Consider the following 21,749-nt stretch of genomic DNA (forward strand, 5'->3'; position numbering starts at 1 on the left):
TGCCACGACATGTTTCATCTACTTTTTTCTTCTAGATTTAAAGCTATCATTGTATTTCAACTACTTTCACAACAATTTTTATTAGTAATTAATCACAAAAAAACAATTCATGGATCATGGCAATTTTTAGTAATTCATCGTGGCAAATTGAGTTTATAGATCATGGAAATTTTAATGTTTTGACCATGACAATTCTAGTATTTTCAACATGAAAAATATTTTTGTATGAACCATGACAATCTTTAGTGCATGTATCCTGGCAAATTTAAGTAATTCATCACGGCAATTTTAGTTTATGGTTCATGATAAATTTGAATCATTGACCATGCATTTTTAAAGTAATTGACGATATATTTCTTTTCACTTATGAACTATGTCAAAATTATTTCATGTATCATGAAATTTTTTAGTAATTCATCACGGTAAGTTTATTTTCTTAATTCCTTTTTTATAACATGTTAAAATTTACTTTAAACATAAAAGAAAAAATAGTTAAAATATATCATGGCAACTTCAACGTTATCATAATGCAATTTATGTACAATGGACATAACAACTTTTTATTTCAAAAAAAGTCATCGAAACATATCGGTATGAGATATAGTTTCGAAGATCTCATCGCGGATTTAATGGTGAAAAATGATTTTTCAATCAGATTTTTTAAAGAGATAAACCATTCTAGAAACTGAAAAGATTAAAGATTTCTGCTGACATCATCAGTTTCATCACTTGTGCATGCATGTGATGACATGATCCAATCTGTAGTCATGGGGCGTGTGCTCCCAGTTGATCATATATACCACACTTGTGGTGGTTATCGGCGTCTACAGAAATGCACCTCTTTTCTCTCAGTTTTGTCGCAAATACACATTCGAGAGTTGCTAGTGCTGCACAGACCGGCAACTTACATGACGATGAAGCACAGACAAATTAAGGTAACAATCGAACCAAACGGCTCTTATTCTGCCATGCATGATGCATGCATGCATGCATGGTTGGTTACCTTCGATTCGTAGCCAACCACGCTTCAGGCATCTCCATCACCACGTAGCATGATCAGTTGATCACTGATTCATGTCAGCGATTGATCAGCTGTTGACGACCCTGCAGTTGCGCCTGATCTGGCCGTTAGTCCCGGTGAGGGGGGCGATGTTCCCCATCTTGATCATGGCGGCCACGAAGTCGGCGGCGAAGAGCGCCGGGTTGGTGCCGTACTGGCGCACCAGCGCGTCCTGGGAGCCGCCGTTGAAGAGCTGCTGGTCCGAGTGCAGCAGGCCTCGCTGCGCCACCAGGTTGCGGTAGTAGGCGTTGTCGAAGACGAGCTGCGTCTGCGCGTCGAGCGGCGCCAGGTTGGCGTCGCCGGCGGGGGCCGCGGCGGGGCAGGTCTGCCGGCGCAGCGCCGCGAAGGCCGGGTCGATATTGGTGCCGTTGTAGATGTGGTCGCGGAAGAACTGGCACTGCGAGAAGCCGATGGTGTGCGCACCGGAGAGCGCCGTCAGGTCCCGCGGGGTCAGCTGCTTCTTGTCGAACGCGCGGATGAGCTGGTCGAGGTTCAGCGTCGGCCCTGGGAGGTCGGCGTTCGCCTCCGCCAGGCTCGCCGTCGTCGAGTCCCGCCGGCCCAGCGGCACCGTCCAGCTCGGCCCGCCTAGCTGCAGGAATGACCGATCCAAGCGTCGTTGTCAGTATTCATTAAATCTGTACACAGTTGTCCATTGTAGATGTACGTACCAGAAACGTGCCGTCCCGTGCGGCGAGGGCGACGATGTCGGCGCAGGAGACGACGCCGGGGCAGAGCAGCTCCACGGCCGACTTGATCCGGTCGATGACGTCGTAGCCGCGCACGGAGTTGACGTTCGGGAAGGCGGTCTTCTCGCCTGTGAAGCTGGTGCCCACGTCATCCAGAAGAATGGATCCGTCACAGCCCTATATCAAAATTCCACCGTATATTAATCCTGGCCTTTGAAAAGGAAACCAAGCGTGACCTAATTATTGCTCAATACCTACTTCATACATACATAATACACACGATTTTAAACCGATCGACATGAATATGGATTTATTTATTTTCGGCGACGAAAGGCAACTTCCATGCATTAGCCAAATTTGAGAAAACACAAACTGTAAATAAATATGATTGCTACTTGAGGGCGGTTTAAGTAAATTATTACTTGAACAAAGCAATCGTGGAAGTGGAGCCTGAGGAGGGAGGCGCCCATTCGGCGCTCCGCGAGGAGCGCGGTGACCATGGTGGCGCGCACGGTGAGCTCCAGCAGCGGGCAGCTCGTGGCGTAGAAAGACGGCGAGAGCTGCCCGTAAGCGGCGGAGGAGAGGAGGAAGATGGCGAGCAAGAGATGCCATGTCCTGCAGCAGCTGGAAGCCATGGCAGATATGCTAAGCTCACTAATTGGTCTAGCTACGTGCGTAAACTCGGTGTAATGATAGCTCAGTAGCTTGCTTAGCTGGGGTGAGCACGAGCTGCATATTTATAGTGCCCTGTCAGTTGCATGAGATGTACTCCCTCCGTTCCTAAATATAAGACCTTTTAGACATTGCACTATAAACTATATACGGATGTACATAAACATATTTTAGAATGTAAATTCAATCATTTTACTTCGTATATAGTCTCCTAGTGTAATATCTAAAAGGTCTTATATTTTGAAACGGAGGGAGCATGTAGGATGGTCAAAGTTAGGCCGCTACGGCCGGGCTGCAGGATGGCAGAAGAAGTATGATTGACAAAGAGCAGCGCACGTCTATGTAGGTGCCAAAAACTGATCTATCTTCATATATTGGCCCTGTTTGGATACTCTAACTTGGCTAGAGGTTAGAGTTAGTTTCTAACTTTAGTCTAACCATGAACTAACTCTAGCCTTTGGTGGTGTTTGGATGCAAAGGTTAGTTTGATAATAAATGCATTTTTTTCAATCATGTGTATCTTTTAACCAGGATTTGTTGTGCCCAGCTTTTGTGTAGGCCTGGTGCGGACGGCGGGGCGAGCAGGGCGAGCGCGGCCGCGCGGGGCGAGCGCGGCCGGGCGGGACGAGCGCGGCGGGGCGGGGAGAGCGCGGCCGGGCGGGGCGAGCAAGGCCGGCGGGGCGAGGGCGGTCGGGCGGGGCGCGCGCGGCGGGCGGGGCGAGCGCGGCGGAGCGGGGCGGGCGGGGCGGGCGGGGCGAGCGCGGCGGAGCGGGGCGAGCGCGGCCGGGCGGGACGAGCGCGGCGGGGCGGGGAGAGCGCGGCCGGCGGGGCGAGCGCGGCCGGGCGGGGCGAGCGCGGCCGGCGGGACGAGCGCGGCGGGGCGGGGAGAGCGCGGCCGGCGGGACGAGCGTGGCGGGGCGGGAAGAGCGCGGCCGGCGGGGCGAGCGCGGCCGGGCGGGGCGAGCGCGGCGGGGCGGGGCGAGCGCGGCCGGGCGGGGCGAGCGCGGCGGGGCGGGGCGAGCAAGGCCGGGCGGGGCGAGGGCGGCGGGGCGGGGCGAGCAAGGCCGGCGGGGCGAGGGCGGCGGGGCGGGGCGAGCAAGGCCGGCGGGGCGAGGGCGGCCGGGCGGGGCGAGCAAGGCCGGCGGGGCGAGGGCGGCCGGGCGGGGCGCGCGCGACGGGCGGGGCTAGCGTGGCCTGGCCGGGCGGGGCGAGCGGGGCGCGCGCGGCGGGCGGGGCGGGGAATGGATCTGATGGGGTCAAAATATTATTATTTTTGGCTGTCCATCCCCAACTAGCTCCAATTAGCACCTCTTCTAAGGGCTAGTTTTTTTGATGGGTTAGTTTGCATCTAACCCAAACTAGCCCATGTGTTTGGATACTTTGGGAGCTAGTTCAGCTCAAACTAGCTCAAACTAGCTCTAGCTGTGGGATCCAAACAGGGCCTGGCCCTGTTTGGATACTCTAACTTGGCTAGAGGTTAGAGTTAGTTTCTAACTTTAGTCTAACCATGAACTAACTCTAGCCTTTGGTGGTGTTTGGATGCAAAGGTTAGTTTGATAATAAATGCATTTTTTTCAATCATGTGTATCTTTTAACCAGGATTTGTTGTGCCCAGCTTTTGTGTAGGCCTGGTGCGGACGGCGGGGCGAGCAGGGCGAGCGCGGCCGCGCGGGGCGAGCGCGGCCGGGCGGGACGAGCGCGGCGGGGCGGGGAGAGCGCGGCCGGGCGGGGCGAGCAAGGCCGGCGGGGCGAGGGCGGTCGGGCGGGGCGCGCGCGGCGGGCGGGGCTAGCGCGGCCTGGCCGGGCGGGGCGAGCGCGGCGGAGCGGGGCGGGCGGGGCGGGCGGGGCGAGCGCGGCGGAGCGGGGCGAGCGCGGCCGGGCGGGACGAGCGCGGCGGGGCGGGGAGAGCGCGGCCGGCGGGGCGAGCGCGGCCGGCGGGACGAGCGCGGCGGGGCGGGGAGAGCGCGGCCGGCGGGACGAGCGCGGCGGGGCGGGGAGAGCGCGGCCGGCGGGGCGAGCGCGGCCGGGCGGGGCGAGCGCGGCGGGGCGGGGCGAGCAAGGCCGGGCGGGGCGAGGGCGGCGGGGCGGGGCGAGCAAGGCCGGCGGGGCGAGGGCGGCGGGGCGGGGCGAGCAAGGCCGGCGGGGCGAGGGCGGCCGGGCGGGGCGAGCAAGGCCGGCGGGGCGAGGGCGGCCGGGCGGGGCGCGCGCGGCGGGCGGGGCTAGCGTGGCCTGGCCGGGCGGGGCGAGCGCGGCGGGCGGGGCGAGCGCGGCGGGCGGGGCGAGCGCGGCGGGCGGGGCGCGCGCGGCGGGCGGGGCGGGGAATGGATCTGATGGGGTCAAAATATTATTATTTTTGGCTGTCCATCCCCAACTAGCTCCAATTAGCACCTCTTCTAAGGGCTAGTTTTTTTGATGGGTTAGTTTGCATCTAACCCAAACTAGCCCATGTGTTTGGATACTTTGGGAGCTAGTTTAGCTCAAACTAGCTCAAACTAGCTCTAGCTGTGGGATCCAAACAGGGCCATTGCTCACATGCATGTCACTACCAAATGGCATTTCGTGTATATACAAATAGTTGCATCAACGAGTTTTAGTGTGTGGTTGTGGATCTTTATTGATAGCGATCACATTCGGACAGCTAATTCCAATCATGTCTTCACATGTCCCCATGCTCTTCATGAACTACTTTGTAATATTATCCTAATTAATCTGATAAGATCAATGTTATTGATTTGGTGATGGGACATTGGAGCGGAGAAGGATGTAACCCGTGATTTATATACGTATCATGTCAAGATAGCAGCAACTGCGGGCACACAAAGTGGGTCCGTATAAGGCTGGTCACTTATGGCCGCATGCATCATTCTGACCAGGGTGACCCCTTTGAAAAACAAAAATAAGGATGGTCACTAGGCGGGCAAATTTGGAACCTTGAGGGTTTTTGAAACTTTAGTTTACTTGGTTGAACTAAGTAGGGTCGGAGGGTACCCAAAAATTTCAAATTTGCATCCCTATTGGTCATAGAAGGAGTACCATACATTTTCTTTTTGAACAAGATACAAGAGCTTTACCTCATTCATTAATTAAGAAAAAAATAGAGTTTAGTTTGTGTTACAACACGTAGTGCTACAACACCCCGAATAAGAGCATCTTCAACAGACGCCCAATATTAGCGTCGTGTCCAAAAAATCACAAGTTTAGCGCGCGTGGAGTTAAAAATAACACTCCAACAGACGCTGTATAATAGAGCACGCCGTAAAAAATGTTCCGCGCGCTGGGAAAAACTGAACCGGACGCAGTATATTTCATGCGTGAGCTCGTGCGCGTTGAAGTTCCTCGCATGGGCCCGCTGCCGGCCACCTCGCGTGCGCACGCCAGCCTGCCAGCCGGCCACGGCCAAGGCCAGCAGGCCGCGGCGGCGGAGCAGGTTGCGTCGGCGCGCGGCGGGGCAGGGCGCGGCCATGGCGGGGCGGGGAGGAGCAGGTCGCGGCCACAGCCACGGCGGCGAGTTGGGTACGGATGATTTTGGGCGTCTGCTGGAGATGGTACGCACATTATATTTTTAAGCGTCTGTTGGAGATGTTTAGTCATCCGACGCGGTAAAACGCTATTTTGACGCTGTAAAAAAAATTTAGCGCGCGACTTCGTAGCGCGTCTGTTGGAGATGCTCTAACATGGGGCCATTACTCTCGCAGAATAATTTGTCCCAACTTCCTAGCATCAGCGGTGACCCAAAGTGTGGCCTCCTTGACAATGGTGAGGAGGACTGTCGGTGGTGCGCTCTTTTGATGAAATACCTCTGCATTTCTTTCATTTCAAATGATCGAGACGGCGAGCATGATGATTGAGGACATCGCTTTTCTATTAGGGATGGGCTTGTCAGAAAGGCCCATCCACCAATTTTTAACGGATCTCGAGATGTGCCAAGAGGCAGTATTTCATGAGCCGGGCATTTTCTTGGTAAGTCCTAATTGACCGTTTAAGGACATAAATCAGACAACACGTTGTATATTTTGGACATCAAAAATTGCATATTGTTTTAAGTGCATGAAAAATGTGTCAATATGTGCAAAAATCACATAAAAGTTTTTTTTAGTAGTGAAGTGGCAAATTGTGCATAGTGATGATCTAATCGTGCAAATGCATGAGTCGCTTCTAGTACATATTTAACGCTTTAGGCATCACAAAATACGTGTTAATGTCGTGGGAGGATTGGTGTTAATATGTGTTAATGTCTATGAACATGTCGTGGTGTGCATGGAGGATTGGTGTAACATGGGAGCTGGTTGGGGAAAGAGATGTAAAGTAATTAAGATCAGTTGTGATGCGAGCATGGCGAGTCATAAGCGAGAGTGCAAGGTAGAACAATTGTATGGCTTAGGAACTACCCCTGAATTCACCCGAGTTAAATACACTGCAGGTATCCTAACTTTTGTTCGGCGCGGTCAGTTTGGTGCCTAAACTTAAAAAATACACAGAAATGATGTAGCAACTTGTCCGCACATTCAAATACGGTGTCTCTGGACGTGTGCCGCCGTATCAAATGTCTATGTGGCATGCCAGCATGTCACTGGGCCACATGTCAGCGACTACGGGTATCCTAACTTTTGTTCGGCGCGGTCAGTTTGATGCCTAAACTTAAAAAATACACAGAAATGATGTAGCAACTTGTCCGCACATTCAAATACGGTGTCTCTGGACGTGTGCCGCCGTATCAAATGTCTACTGGCATGCCAGCATGTCACTGGGCCACATGTCAGCGACTACGGGCGCTGGACATGTGCTATTTTTTTTACAAAAACACCCTTGAACTTGAATTAATTGTCGCCAAAAATTAAACAAGCAGTTAGCATCGAACCTGCTTGTTGTCTGACAAACAAGCGGACCACCAGGCCACGCTTTGATTTGTGTTTAAATCCTATCTAGCAATTTATATGGACGATTCGACGTATCGCTCTGCACATGTTTTCCATATACTAGTTTTATTTCATTTTACTTTGAAGTTTGAAGTACGGCTTTGTTTTTTCGGTGAAGTTTTTATTTATTTTTCATGATACATAAGTTTTCTCATATGAAAAAAAATGATTATCAATAAGCAATTATTATCTATTTTATATCTTTATTTTATTTTTCATTCTTATAGATCTTGAAAGGATAAACATGAACTTTTTTATAATTTATTTGGATTTAAAAGGTTGAATGTATATAAAAAATACGGTGTAACACGAAATATATATAACCCAAGGAGTGCAAAATATGATCATATACTGGCCATATCCACACTTTGTGTAAATAAATGGTACAAACCTTGGATTAAGGTTTTAGGGTTTCGGACGAGGATAGCAGCGGTCACTATTGCTGGTGGATTGATGGCCGCCATGGCAGATAGTGGTATCGTGGCGACAGAGGTTGGCAGATACGAGTAGTCTAGGACACTTGGCTATCATTGCTTAAGCGGATGGTTGGCCTTGATACAATGACTCCAAGTGAAATCCTAGCACCGGCCTTGGATGCCAGCAACGACGAAGTCATGTATCCTTCGAGACATTGTCATGTGGCCCTTCACCTCCCATGTCATTTGATCTCTTTCTCTCTCTCTCTAGGTGAGAACCTAAGTTTTAGCCTTGACCGGAATAGGCGTAGGTGGTGTACCCATCACTTCCCCCATAGGGGCGTCGCACTGGAGTCTAATCTTCTGCTAGAAGTTTGTGGTTTGTGTGTTGTTCAACGACTTCATTCTCATCTAAGTGAGGAGATGACCCTAAAGCCGGTGTGAATGTTTTAACGGCGGCTCTGGAGACCGCCCCGAAGATGTATGGTGTCGGGTTTGGTCACATGAGTGGTAGAGTCGTCGGGTTGCGTGGCGCGCGGCCTCGAAGTTCATGAGTCTGTTGCTGATGTTTGTATAAGCAGAAGCCGTGGTTCCTAAGAGCATGGCTAATAGCATAGTCAACAAGCGGCTATATATAAAGTTGCCACGTCACCTAACAAACTTGGCCTTATAATCTCTTGTTCAAGTACACTTGCGCGGTAGAAAATTGCAGCCGCCCGAGATGCTAGAAAGTTGCAGCGCACGCCCAACTCCCAACCGTATTGTATTGTTGCCACACTTCTCCATCACAAGTATGGCAGGCAACCGAATCAGGATCTTGGCTTGTCGCTAGCAGCACGTACGCGCCGGCCTGGCGATTAGAAATCAAAGGGCTCGTCTCTTTCTGAGCTAGTGGCACACACGTAGCTCTCGTTCCCCGCCGGAGACCGGGGCGTGTCCGGGCGCTCGCTCCTTTTCTGTTCACGAGTGTGAACTGAATTCTTTGTGGGACCAATATATATGATCGATTGATGCTTGGATTGATCGTGTGCTGCTAAATTTAAATGTTGTTAGTTATCTGATGTGTACGTGTCCACATATGCAACACACTTCCAATTTTATACGGTTGCAATTCGTGATGTGGCCTGCACGTAGCACTGTTACATACTCCCTCCGTCTCACAATTCTTATCTTAAGTTTGTCTAAAAATGGATGTATCTGAAAGCTAAAGTATGACTTGATACATTCATATATAGACAAATATAAGACAAGAATTTTGAGACGGAGGGAGTACATATTGTGCTTTTGTACGTTCTTGTGGTCGGATGGATCGGCGGAACTTGTCCCTGATGTGTTCGATTTAATTAGTTTAGAGCAACTTTAACGGAGCGACCCAAACGGATGCATGCTTTGTTCATTTTTTGTTCGTTTGGGCCGACCGTCCGTTCCGCGTCAGCCCGCTTTTCTTTTTGAGCCGGTCGTGCGCTCAACGCGAGCGATCCATTTATACCCGTATATTTAGATTAAAAGGCCTCCGGTCATAGATCATGTCAACACCCAAGAGTTCATGTCGGCATCATGCCAACGGCCGACATACATTGTGAACCTACAGAAAATCACCACGCAGTTCATGCTGGCACAGTTGCCAGCTTCCGGCACACATGCCAGCACACCAAAAGGGGCGGAAATTCAACCACGCCATGTCGGCCCGTGGTCAAGCCAGCACACTTGCCGGCATACAAAAAGGGACTATGATCTCCGTCGCAGATCATAGCTGGTCAGACTTGAGCATTTCGGCTTGCATCTTCTCGAACCATAGCCTCTTCCTCGGCGACACAGTGAGCATGTCGGCTGGCATCTCGCACTGATTAAGTACCTAGAACCCCTTACCGGGGACTTGTTCACGGCCTGTCACGCTGATTGTATATTTGATGAGGAACACTTTCCGGCATTAGGGGGAATACCCGAAAATTGATTGGAATGCTCAAGCCATTTTGTTCTCTGTTCCACGTACCCAAGAGACTGAACTGCAAGTTTGGAAAATAATTAATTTGCAACATCTTACAAATAATCTGTCAGATTCATTTACTGATCTAAAAGGTGTTACATAGTCCTTAAATTCAATCAGAAATGCGCCTGAAAGAGTGGAGGTACCAATAAAAACCACTCAACTCTTTGTTTTTAAGAAGATGGGGTGTAGTACGGCCTCCAACCTGGAACAAGCTTCCAACAAGCAACAAAGGAAATCGAGGAGAAAAAATTCGGAGTTAGTAAATGCAAGTCAGCTCAATGTTGACAAACACCTTATGGATAGTATACAACTAGTGGAAGGGCAACCTCCACAACCCAACTTCAGTTTCCACACACTGGCTGGGCCATCGGAACACACGGACTCACCCGTATTGGGAATCACGAAGGGTCACTAGGCGTGCAAGAAATTTCCATCAACTATATTGATTTTGGAGAATCTTTCGATCGTAAGTCTACGACTATCAATATTTTTTTTGCTGGAAAAAGTTGCAGATACCCTTCTCACTGGTCATGATCCAAAGGCTATCATTGAGTGTCAAAAGTGCTTCGACTGGCCTAAATGGAAGGATGCAATACAAGCAGAAATTTCCTCGCTTAACAAAAGAACGGTGTTCACTGAAGCAATACCGACACCTCCTAGTGTTTTCCCTGTCGGATACAAATGGGTTTTTCTTTGAAAACGGGATGAGAACGATGAGATGGTGAGATACATAGCGAGGCTCGTAGCACAAGGGTTCACGCAGAGACCCGACATTGATTTCAATGAGACATATTCTCCTGTAATGAGCGGAACCACTTTCTGATACATTATATCTTTGGTTGTGCAAAATCGTCTATCTATGTAGTTGATGAACGTCGTGGCCGCATATCTTTATGAGTCACTAGATTCGGACATGTATATGAAGGTTCCCAACGGAAACTTGATCTCGAATTCAAGCACAAAACACAACATGTATTGTGTAAAACTGAATAAGTCACTATATGGCTTAAGGCAGTCGGTGCGGTACAACCGAATCAGTGAGTTTCTTCTACAAAAAGGTTATTCCAATAGTAGTGATTGCCCATGTGTCTTTATCAAAAAGTCTTCTATGAGATTTTGCATCATTTCATAGTACGTTGATGACCTCAACATCATTGGTAACACACAAGACATTGATGAAGCATGCAATCACTTAAAGATGGAATTTGAGATGAAGGATTTGGGTACAATCAAGTTTTGCTTAGGTATTCAACTTGAGCACCTTTCCTCAGGAATCATGGTACGCTAAGTTGCCTATATCCAGAAAATATTGGAAAAATTCAATATGGACGAATCCTACCCATCTAAAACTCACATGTTGGTTCACTCTCTAGACGTAGAGAAAGACCCGTTCAGGCCAAGGGATGATGGAGAAGAAATATTGGGACCTGAGGTTCCATATCTCAGTGTCGTCGGAGCGCTCATGTATCTTGCAAATTGCACGAGACCCGACCTTGCATTTGTAGTGAATCTACTTGCTATACATAGCGCAGCTCCTACCAAACGCCATTGGTCCAGAGTAAAGAATATCTTCCGATATCTCCAAGACACAAAGGATATTTGCCTATTTTTTTTAGTTTCAGAGAAATCAGGACTCTAATATGATTGGATACACCCATGTTGCCTCTTTATCTAATCCCCATAATGCTAGATTGCAGTCTGGCATTGTGTCCCTACATGGTGGAACTCTCATATCATGAAAGTCTTCTAAACAGATTTTGGTGGCAACATCTGCCAACCGTTCTAAAATAATTTGATTATTTGAGGCATCACGTGAATGTATATGGCTATGCAGAATGATAAATCACATACAACGGTCACGTGAAATTGGTTCTATTGCATCACCAATCATTATCTACGAAGATAATGCAGCTTGTGTTACACAGATGCAAACAGGATACATCAAAAGTAATATGCATAAAAACACCAGAAACAGCAAAGGAAAAACTACACAAGATCAAACTCTGCTAATAACAAAAACAAGGGTTGTTCTTGATATGCCAGATTTCGCGTATACCTCTCCTGAAATATCCAGATATGGGAATACATCACAACACTAATCAACAAAAATTACATAATCCTCAGGGGGTCCCACTGGTCATACTCACCAGGGCCCCTAGTAAGGCATGTGGGCTCTGGACCCATTGACAAAGGCACACTACAGCTAGCAACTAAAAACACAGGGGAAAAAATTAACATGGGAGTAGGGGGACTCGAACCCACTACCTTCTTGCAAGACAACAGGGCGATATCCACTGATCTAGGCTCGGATGACTGCCCTAACATGGGGAGTAACCCACCTATGCTATATGTGCAGACAACGCAACAAATTGAAACAAAACCAAAATAATAGGGGCGCGCGAGGGGCTCGAACCCTCGACCTATGCGAACGAAAACATGCTCGATGCCACTGCGCTACCGTGGGGATTCTTGCCTAAGAAGGCAGCAAAACAGATCTAAAAGGAAACAACGGGCGTTGCTGGAGCAGGGAGACGTCGGCGACGACGACGCGCGCCAGAGCCACTCGCCTGCAGGCGCATACGGCGCGCATCCACGCCATGCACTACGTTCCTCGCGACACTACATAGCAGGCGCGGAACCTACACCTATAAAGACACATGCACGCAGAGCTGCGGCAACTAGCGCATCCTGCCGGTGCAACTCCAGCAGGGCGGCGCCCACGCGCAACCTCGGCGATCTACTGCAGAGAGGGAAACGGAGGGGGGACAGAGCTGCGCTCACCCATGGTGCAGAGAGAGAAGGCTCGCGGGAGGGGAGACACGCCGCACGACGACGTCCTGCTGCAGGGAACACGCCGGAGAGGAAGAAGGACCAACCGCCGAGGAGGTCCAGGCCGTCGTCCTTGGTGCTAGCTGCCCGCGGGAATGGAACCCCATTGGCGCCCGCGAGCTCCTGGTCCAGGAGGGGGAAGAAGGGGGCGTCGGGCTACCACGCATCAGGCACTTGCCCAAGCCGGCCATGGTGCGGTGGAGCTTCGGAACTCGCCCCGACGGCGCTAGGAGGGAGAGGAGGAGGGGAAAACGGCGAGGGTTAGGGTTTTCAGAGGGTCCGGGGCTGCTAAATATCTCGCACCACCCGCTCGGGGCCGTCTGATCGAGGGAAGAAACGATCTATGGTGGTCAGGGGGTTCGTACGTGCTGACGTGATCGAGGAGGAAGAAGCTGCCGCCAGCCAGGCCTGGGCCGACTGCACTCACCGGGGCCTGGTGATCCCTCTCTCACTGAGAAAGCCTACCCAATAAAACATTACAGCGAAAAACACATCACAGGGGCTAAAGGAAAATTGTTTTGGTGGAAACAAAAATATAACTGGGCTTTTAAAATGTTGCCACTGTTTATAAAAATAAGTGGAACATTTTTAGAAGTCCAAAATTATATTCATCTAATTTAAATGGGCTCTGATTTTTTTAAATAAAATAAAAAGGAAAATAAAGTAGAAACCAGAGGGGTTGCCTCCACAAAATGAAAAGGATTTTTTTAGGGAAAGATGAACATTTTTTTTAAAGGGGAGAAACGAAGCCTTTTAAACCTGCCACAAATTAAGAGAGAGAGAGAGAGAGAGAGAGAGAGAGAGAGAGAGAGAGAGAGAGAGAGAGAGAGAGAGAGAGAGGGTTTTCTCCTTATGGAGCAACATATGAATTTTGACATGCACTTGTTTCCCCCACACCTAAACAATCACTAAGCACATCAACACAACACTTGCACATCACAACAAGGACAACCACATCAACACAACCACAACAAAAGGGAAAGAATGCAATGCAAGAAGGCATGATGCACATGAAATGATGACACAAAGTTAGGCTCACCACACATCACACCAACATGCCAAGGTTGCCATACAAGGAGGATAAAAAAGGGGAGGGGAGATTGCATTTGGGGTGTTACATGCTTCCACGCCGCCCCACCGCCCGCCCGCCGCGGATCCGGCTGCAGCCGCAGCGCACGTCGCCGCCCCGTCCGCCCCGCCCCATCCGTCCGCCGCAACTCCGCCCCGCCCCATGCATCACCGCCCCGTCCGTCCGCCTCAACTCCGCCCCGCCCCATGCATCACCGCCCCGTCCGTCCGCCTCAACTCCGCCCCGCCCCATGCATCACCGCCCCGTCCGCCGCCCCTCAGCTCCGCCCCGCCCGGCTCCGTCCACCACCGTCCCGCAGCCCCGCCCACCCGGCTCCATCCGCCACCGCCCCGCAGCTCCTCCCCATCCGGCTCCGTCCGCCACCGCCCTGCAGCTCCGCCCCGCTCGGCTCCGTCCGCCACCGCTCCGGCCGCATGCCGCCGCCGCTCCACCGCTCTCACCGCTCTCCGATGGCACCGAAGAAGACGCCGAAGGGCAAGTCGGGCTTCTTCGGCGCGAAGCAGAAGCCCTCCGGTAACTGGGGAGTGGAGTTCTCCGATGCCAAGAGGCGTTGGTGGATCGGCACGTACCCCTCCGCCCACGAGGCCGCGCGTGCCTACGACATGGCGGTGTGGCGTGCCGAGAGGCCTCGGGAGCACCTCAACTTCCCAGAGATCGAGAGTCACGTGGAAGCGGAGATGCTTGTGCCGCAGGGCATCAAGATGAAGGAGATCACGACGAAGATGAAGACGACGAAGAAGCCGTCGGTTGTCGTCAATGCCGACGAGACCGACGAGGAGGTGATGACGAGGTTTGCTCGGGAGCATCCGGGGTACGTCCAGGCCGAGCTGGAGCACTGCTGGAAGCGTGAGGCGGAGCAGAAGAAGAAGGAGGACTAGGCCGGTCCCTCGACGGTGATCCCCATCGAGTCCTCTTCCGAGGAGGACTGGGCAGACTTCTCGGAGGAGGAGGAGGGGTGCGACGACCCGGAGAAGGAGGAGTTCTGGGAGCAGTTCCGCAGCTCCGACGATGAGTAGTAGTTTATCTAGTAGTTTGAAATAGTAGTTGAAGTTCATGTATGAAACTATGTTGAATTTGATGTTTGAACTATGTTGAATGGACTAGTAGTTTGTCATTTTAAGAAATTTTACATCTTTATTTTGGATCATCTATTGGAGTTGCTCTTTTGGACCATCTGTTGGAGTTGAGCTTTTTTCGGAGCTTCAAAACGCATTTTTTGACGGTCCAAATTTTACATCTTCAGTTTTGGACCGCCAAATTTTGAACCATCTATTGAAGATGCTCTAAATGGGATTTTCCCATGCTCTTTAGGAAAGTGGAGAAATAAACATCTTGCAAGTTAAATCATGTGAAAACCTTGTTGATTTATTTACCAAGTTTATATCAAATTCTACATTTAAAAATATGTTCATGAAATTAGTATGCAACGACTTCAGGACCTACAACGATCAGGGGGAGTATCTCTTTGAACTGTACCTGTTTGAAGTATCATATTATATTTCTTCCTCTCTGTGAGTCTTATGTTTCAACTTCTCATCAAGAATACTAACGAAGAATTGCTGGAGAAGAATCCTTTCGAGATGATGATGCAACCTGTACAATCTTTCAAGATGACGATTGTGCACAGCGATCATGTGATGATCCTACATGAACAAGCAACCTGTACAATCTTTCAAGATGACGATTGTGCACAGCGATCATGTGATGATCCTACATGAACAACCGTAGATTAGAGGGAGGTTAGCATTAATTAATCATTTGTTTAATTAGTATAATCTCCACTTGTAACTAACGTGCGGTTTCTCTTTTGGAAAGTCGCGTCTCTCTCAACTGACGCAACTGTTGGTTGCATCTGTTCGCCTCTTCAGTCTTCACTCATGTTCCCAGTAACAGTGTAAGTAGTTTCACTATCAATAAAGAAAGATCACTGGATCATTTTACTCTAAATAGATAGGACCGTCCATACTTCTTTTTTTTAACAGTGTCCGGACGTCCGCTGTGTCAGACTCCGACACCACCGGCTCACCCAAATACATTGGAGCTCCCTCAAAGTTAAGAGCACATGACCGAGTGCTCTGAATAGACACTGGCTGCAGTTGTGCTTTTCATTTTACGCGAAACAGTAGGTCAAAACCCCTTTGCAATTTTCCATAAATAAAGCATATGTACATGCACGCTCAAGACAAGCCAAAAGAGAAAGAAAGAAAAGGCTAAATAAGAACTACTACTGTTGTGTTTTGTCTAACCCTCAGGAAAGAACTCACAACTTTCAGCTTTGCAGAGTGTCAGGCAATAGCAAGCAGGACACAAATGTATATATACGGCAAAATCACATATATCATCACAGAACCACGTCCAAAAGACGAAGCTGAGTGAACAAGCAACATGTTTCCACGACACGCATTTATCAACATAAGCTTCTCAAACTGACCATATACAAACACAAGCTCCAATCCTCACCACTGAACTAAGTACATTCATGCATTAACCAAGTATGTAAACATGGATGGAAGCAGCAACAAATAACATTCAAACGTGAACCAGGTCAACACCCAACCATAGCAGCGTCCACGCTCAGCTGATGAGCATACACAACATCCAAGATGAAGCAACAGCTCAGCAACCAAGACATAAGTTCAGCGTACGTCGCCTTCATCTCCTGCCATGGCGACTTTCGTCTCCAGCAAGCAATTCTACATAGTTTTTTGCAATAGCCAAATGGAAGAACATGTATGGAATAATAGAACAAGTCATGACATTATGGAGTTGCTGTAGTGCTCAGCGGCCAACCTTTTGGGATAAACAAGCATACTGGCTAGCAGAACTAAAGGCACACGTTTTTCGTGGTAACTCACATATATGTATTCAAGTTTCTTTCATGACAGCTATGTGACACCCATCAGATCATCAGTTCCAGAAAACAAAAAACAAGTGCAGGCACCAAGCCAGCTCTCATACTGGTTAATCATTGCGATCAGGTTAAGCATATAACTGAATAAAGTAAGCAGTTGACCAAAAAAGATGCTTTCAGGCTGCCCCAAATATAATCAAGCGGTGCTTTTGTAAAATAGTAGTGCAGTTATAGTCAGATGACTTGTTGAGATCAAACATGGATATTTTACTTTGGTCCTATGTCAAGATGAGTTTCCACACAAGAAACATGTCAAAATTTCAGTTCTGCATGCACAAATTTAAACAACGCGACTTTAGAGCAGATGTGCAAGATTTGGGAGATTAGTCTTTAGGCTATAGCAAGATTGAGAAGAACACATTCTTGAACAGGTAACTGCCACATCTATGTATATACAACTGAAGAAAGTGGTCCTTTTTAATTCTTATTATCAGTCATGGCATATGGCACGGTGTTCATGCTCATGACATTTGCTTTGTATTCCCTCCGTTCCTAAATATAAGACTTTTTAGAGATTCCACTACGGACTACATACGAAGCAAAATGAGTGAATCTACACTCTAAAATATGTATATATACATTCGTATGTAATCCATAGTGAAATCTCTAAAAAGAATTATATTTAGGAATGGAGGGAGTATATTACAAGTGTGCTACTAATATCCGTAAGCTAGAAATTTTGGATGAAATTATTTCACATTAATGTTAAAAATGTTAAAAAATTAGCTAGCACTTTTAAAGTTTGTTGCTAAATATGTCCATATGTTTTTTATGGAAGAAACAAATTGGTGCGACATAAAAGAGTGAATAGTATTTTATTCAAACATGCACAACTTGTTCATCTTAGCATAGAGATCAGCTCTGTTTCTGATGGACTGAGAGAACCATGAACTGTTACATACAAGGAAAAATAAGTGATAGAGAATGAAGGTTCCAACTTACTGGGATAAAAAAAAAAGGCATGGTGAGACTAATGGCTGCTGGAATGGACATATTTTTTTCCTAAACTGAAGTACACAAATGATATCCAAAAGAAAGCATACAATGTTAACAAAAATACTACCATGGATTTGTCTTTCTTTCAGATGGAGAGAAATTTCTGTAAGACAGCCTACATCATTTTATTTGAACTGATTAACTAGAGCTGGTCCACACAAACGGCCTACCACAAAGATCCTAAAATCTAGTTTGTGTTCAGGTAAGTAAAGAAGAAAACATATCAGAAGTTAAATGGTAGAAGAAGAAAATTGGAGCTGGCATCAAGAACATTCAGAAATATTCATGGTTGCTAGCATAAATAATTAGCAGCAAAATAGTAGTAGTGACTCACCTTAACTAAGATCTTTTAGTTCCACTTCGGTAAAATACATCCGCTGCTTTTCCAGCTATCAGTTCCTTTAAGATTGATAAAGAAAAATAATTGTGTGGTGAATAAAAGTATAGCAAATTGCAAAAAAGAGACATGACAGTAGAGAGAACTGAAACCTGTGAGACAGACATCCAGTAATTTTTCTAAATGATCGAGCACTGGCTAGCTCTAGCTGCTTCTTCCCCAACTGAACCTCCAACGACGACGACGCTCCACTCCACCATTCTCCCTGTCACTGTTCTGGATAAGAGATGCCTCCATGGGCCTCCTTTCTGGAAGCAGGCAGAAAACAGGACACAGGGTCCTAAAAAAAAAAGACAGGGCAACAGGCGCACGAAGAATAACGGGCTGAAAACAAAAAAAAAATAAGGCAAAGCGGGTCGGACAATACAAACAAGGATGGCTGTTCGAATCTGGATACAAATCATGCGATCAGAAGCCTGCGCCCCAATTGAAAAACAGTCAACTGTTTTTTAGGAAAGATACCACTTTAACACACACCAATAATAATTCACAGCTGAACAAAAAGATGAAATGTTCATACAAGTGGACTTGACATAACCTAATGATCGATGATAAGGCAATGCATGACAAAATGTACACGCTTAGATTTGCAGGGAGCAGTCTACACCATTTACCGAGAATTGATCCGGCCCGAAACTAATGTCCATCCCAGCTTTTAGCAGTTCACTCCACCATATCAGCAGCACCATCAGGCTCCCCGGTCTCCGAGTCGACAGCCCTCCGCTTCCTCGACTGCTGGGACCTGACAAATTCTTCAATGCGCAACTTGAGATCTGTATCCGGTATCAACATGTCTTGAGTGAGCTGGGAGCGGTTGAATGGATCAGTGCCATCACTGAGCAAATGCCGAACAATAACTGGTCGATCTATTGTGACCCGAGACGATGGTAGTATCACAGGATCTTTCATCAGAGTATACTGAATCGGATCAAGAAATTCGTCTGGTATGTCCCCGAGGATAGCCTCAGCATCCATGGCCTCAGCTGCAGCAGCTTTTGCTTTATCTGCAAGTTGCATAAACTCCTGTATGATTTGGGGATCTACCCCAATCTTCCACAAAATATTGGATGCGCTAGCAAACAACTGCTCACTGTATGACCTTCCGTCCTTTGAGATTGCAGCTGGAAAGATAGCTTCCTTATCACCCCTTGCAATGTGGACATAGATGGTAGCAATCTGTTTCAATAGCTGCTTCGGTTTGAACTCGTACTTCTCTGGATCTTTTACAGTCAACGATTTCCTCTGGGGACCAGCAAGCTGCAAGAGGAAGTAATTTAACATGCTCGCCACCCTTTCCACCATTTCTGGAAGAAGCAAAGGTGCTGGAATTTGTTCTGAAGTAAAAGCAAGCATCCCAACATCCTCATTTGCGAGCTTCATATCAAATCGAGCAATATTCTCTGACTGATGAAACGCGCGCAACCGCTCCTCTCTTTCTTCAGCAGGTCTGCTCTCCCATGCAACAGTATTAGCCATTTCAGCCTCTATTTCCTTTAGCTCGAGAATCCTTTTCAAACTCTCATCAAGAAGATAGATGCTATCATTGATAAGGAAGTTCAGAAAATTCAAGTAGACGCCCTTTTCCTCTTGTTTAGCCATTTGTCTCCAAGCATTTCGATGACTGGGAACATCCCATAAATACTCAAGAAGCTCAGCAATGTTGTGTCGAATATTAAACTTGTCAAAGAATTGTGTATGGGAGCCAGTGAATTCAATATCCACATAAAGCTTTAGAAGATTCTTGACAAGATAATCGAGACATAGTTGGTGCCCCTCAAATAACGAGGCTGTGGATTTCAAGCCTCTTCTTTGCGGCATCCAGCTTTTCAAAACTTCAACCATCTTTGCTTTCAGGTAAGGATTTTTAATGTAAGTAGAGCTCGCCATGAACATGATGTTGAAATTGAGAAAATCATCCAATGGGAAGCCTTCCAGAGCTTTTGGAATTCTAGAGGTTAGAGCAAGTAAATCCATTGCATCATCAAGAAAATGCTCCGGTATGCAAGAAAATTCCATGGGACATTCTGATGGCAGAGGCATCTTAAATCCCCCAACTAGGCCTACTGACCACAATATCATTAATCTGTAGAAAGATAGTGCACGCTGAAGAAAAGAACTGTCCCTTAGTATCTGAGATTCATAGCAGAACTGTTCTTGGGATAAGGCTGCAACTATCTTCTCCAAGCGTGTTATATCTTGCTCAAGCTGTGGTGAACTTCCTCCTTGATCTCTGATTGCTTTGTTTGCTTCCAAATCATCTTCACACCTTGAGAGTTCCTGAGAGATATGTTTAAGATCTGCCACAGCTTTCATCACTCCCAAGTTAAGTACCCTTGCCGTCATGAAAAAACATTCGCAAATAAAAGAGAAATTCTCTTCATTTGCCTTTCCATTGGCATTATCTTGGCTCCAGCTCTCTATCCATGATGAGACTTCTTCTGAAGAGGCATTTACAGCGGTCAAGCTCTTGAAATCTACTCTTTTGTTGCAGAAGAGGTACTTGACATCAATCTTGCCCTTCATCGACTCCATTTTATCCAAAAAGGGCTCGCATAGACGGAGCATGACACCACTAAGATTGACAAACATACCCGAACTTGCGCATTTCAAAGGGTCCACACGCATGCCAGATCTTCCTGCGTTTGTGTTTATCACCGCTGCCAGATATTCAAGGACCTTTTCTCGAGTATCCGAATTCTTAAGCAGCACTAGAAGAACATCCCTCAGCCCATCCTGCAAGCTGTTCATAACATTTTGTATTGCTGCGAATGACGACAGTAAATCAGCTGGACGACGTGTGGATGCATCGGAGAAGCACTGTTGCCCAACATCAGGCTGGCTTGCAAACTCACGGTCGGGGATAGCACTGACATGGAAGAAGGCCCCAAGCAAGCTGCAGATCTCCATGGTTCTTCCTTCCCCGATCAGCATGATTTGATTCTTAGGAATCCACTTGGGGTGCTGTACCAGAGCCTTGGCGCAGTTGGGGATCCCCACCAGCCGCTTCAGCACACGGAGAGGCCGCTGGAAGTCGCCCAACGCGGACACCTTGTCGACGCTCTGCCTCAGGCGCTCGTACAGCTCGCCCATCACCGGCTCGACGGCGTCATAGTCGGCGCTCCCGAAGAGCTCGTCCAGGAAGCCCGGCGGCGGCGGGGAGCCGGGGGCCGGGGCGGAGTCGAGCGGGTCGGCGGCCTCCGCGAGCAGAAAGACGAGAAGCTCGGCGGCGGGGTGGGGCGCGTTGGGGGGCGTCGGGAAGGTGTCCGGGTTCCCCGCGACGATGCGCGCGTAGGAGAGGATGAGCCCGCGGACGTGGGCGATGGACGCCCGCAGCCGCGCCTGGAGGGCGGGGTCGCGGATCGTGGAGATCTTGCGGGCCTCGTCGGCGGCGCGGCCGAAGGCAGATGCGAGGAACGCGAAGGGCGGCGGCGAGGCGTCCGGGAGGGAGAGCCGGTCGATGAGGAGGCGCTCGGCGGCGTCGCGGAGGGCGAGGAGGGGGCGCGACTCGGAGAGGAGCTCGGCGGCGGTGAGCTCGAGGTAGGGCACGGCGGGGTTGGGGGAGGACGGGGGCGCGAGGGAGACGAGGAGGATCTTGCGGAGGATGATGTCCTCCACCTCGTCCGGCGAGCGCTGCGGCCGCGACGGCGACGGCGACGGCGCCGGCGTGGACGGGGACGCCATGGAATCGGCGGCGGCGGCGGACTCGCTGGGGTTTCGAGGGTTTGTTTTGCTTCTTCTTTTTTCTACGGGAGTGGGTTGGGAGCAGAGGCTACGCCGACACGTCTT

The 21,749-nt window shown here is 48.9% G+C and overlaps 2 protein-coding genes and 1 pseudogene across 2 annotated transcripts; 1 reads left to right on the forward strand and 2 right to left on the reverse strand.

Moving 5' to 3' along the window:
* Positions 1-704: 704 nt before the first annotated feature.
* Positions 705-2,467, reverse strand: LOC123410042 (peroxidase 70-like). Its single transcript, XM_045102923.1, has 3 exons — positions 2,169-2,467; positions 1,729-1,923; positions 705-1,649 (listed from the first exon to the last, which is right to left on the reverse strand). Exons 1-3 carry the CDS (start codon positions 2,379-2,381, stop codon positions 1,089-1,091), a joined length of 969 nt encoding a protein of 322 aa, XP_044958858.1. The 5' UTR covers positions 2,382-2,467; the 3' UTR covers positions 705-1,088.
* Positions 2,468-14,108: 11,641 nt separating this feature from the next.
* On the forward strand, positions 14,109-14,675 carry LOC123413364 (annotated as a pseudogene).
* Positions 14,676-18,572: 3,897 nt separating this feature from the next.
* LOC123413079 (probable ubiquitin conjugation factor E4) lies at positions 18,573-21,749 on the reverse strand. Its single transcript, XM_045106024.1, has one exon. It carries the CDS (start codon positions 21,642-21,644, stop codon positions 18,627-18,629), a length of 3,018 nt encoding a protein of 1,005 aa, XP_044961959.1. The 5' UTR covers positions 21,645-21,749; the 3' UTR covers positions 18,573-18,626.

This window comes from Hordeum vulgare, chromosome 7H, assembly GCF_904849725.1.
Source record: "Hordeum vulgare subsp. vulgare chromosome 7H, MorexV3_pseudomolecules_assembly, whole genome shotgun sequence".
Taxonomy (NCBI): domain Eukaryota; kingdom Viridiplantae; phylum Streptophyta; class Magnoliopsida; order Poales; family Poaceae; genus Hordeum; species Hordeum vulgare.

Excerpts from the sequence above, each read along its gene's own strand:
- LOC123410042 (XM_045102923.1), bottom strand. The coding sequence starts at position 2,381 with ATGGCTTCCAGCTGCTGCAGGACATGGCATCTCTTGCTCGCCATCTTC. Across the intron at positions 1,924-2,168 it reads TCCACGATTGCTTTGTTCAA|GGCTGTGACGGATCCATTCT; the intron begins GTAATAATTTAC and ends ATTTTGATATAG. Across the intron at positions 1,650-1,728 it reads CACGGGACGGCACGTTTCTG|CTAGGCGGGCCGAGCTGGAC; the intron begins GTACGTACATCT and ends TCATTCCTGCAG.
- LOC123413079 (XM_045106024.1), bottom strand. The coding sequence starts at position 21,644 with ATGGCGTCCCCGTCCACGCCGGCGCCGTCGCCGTCGCCGTCGCGGCCG.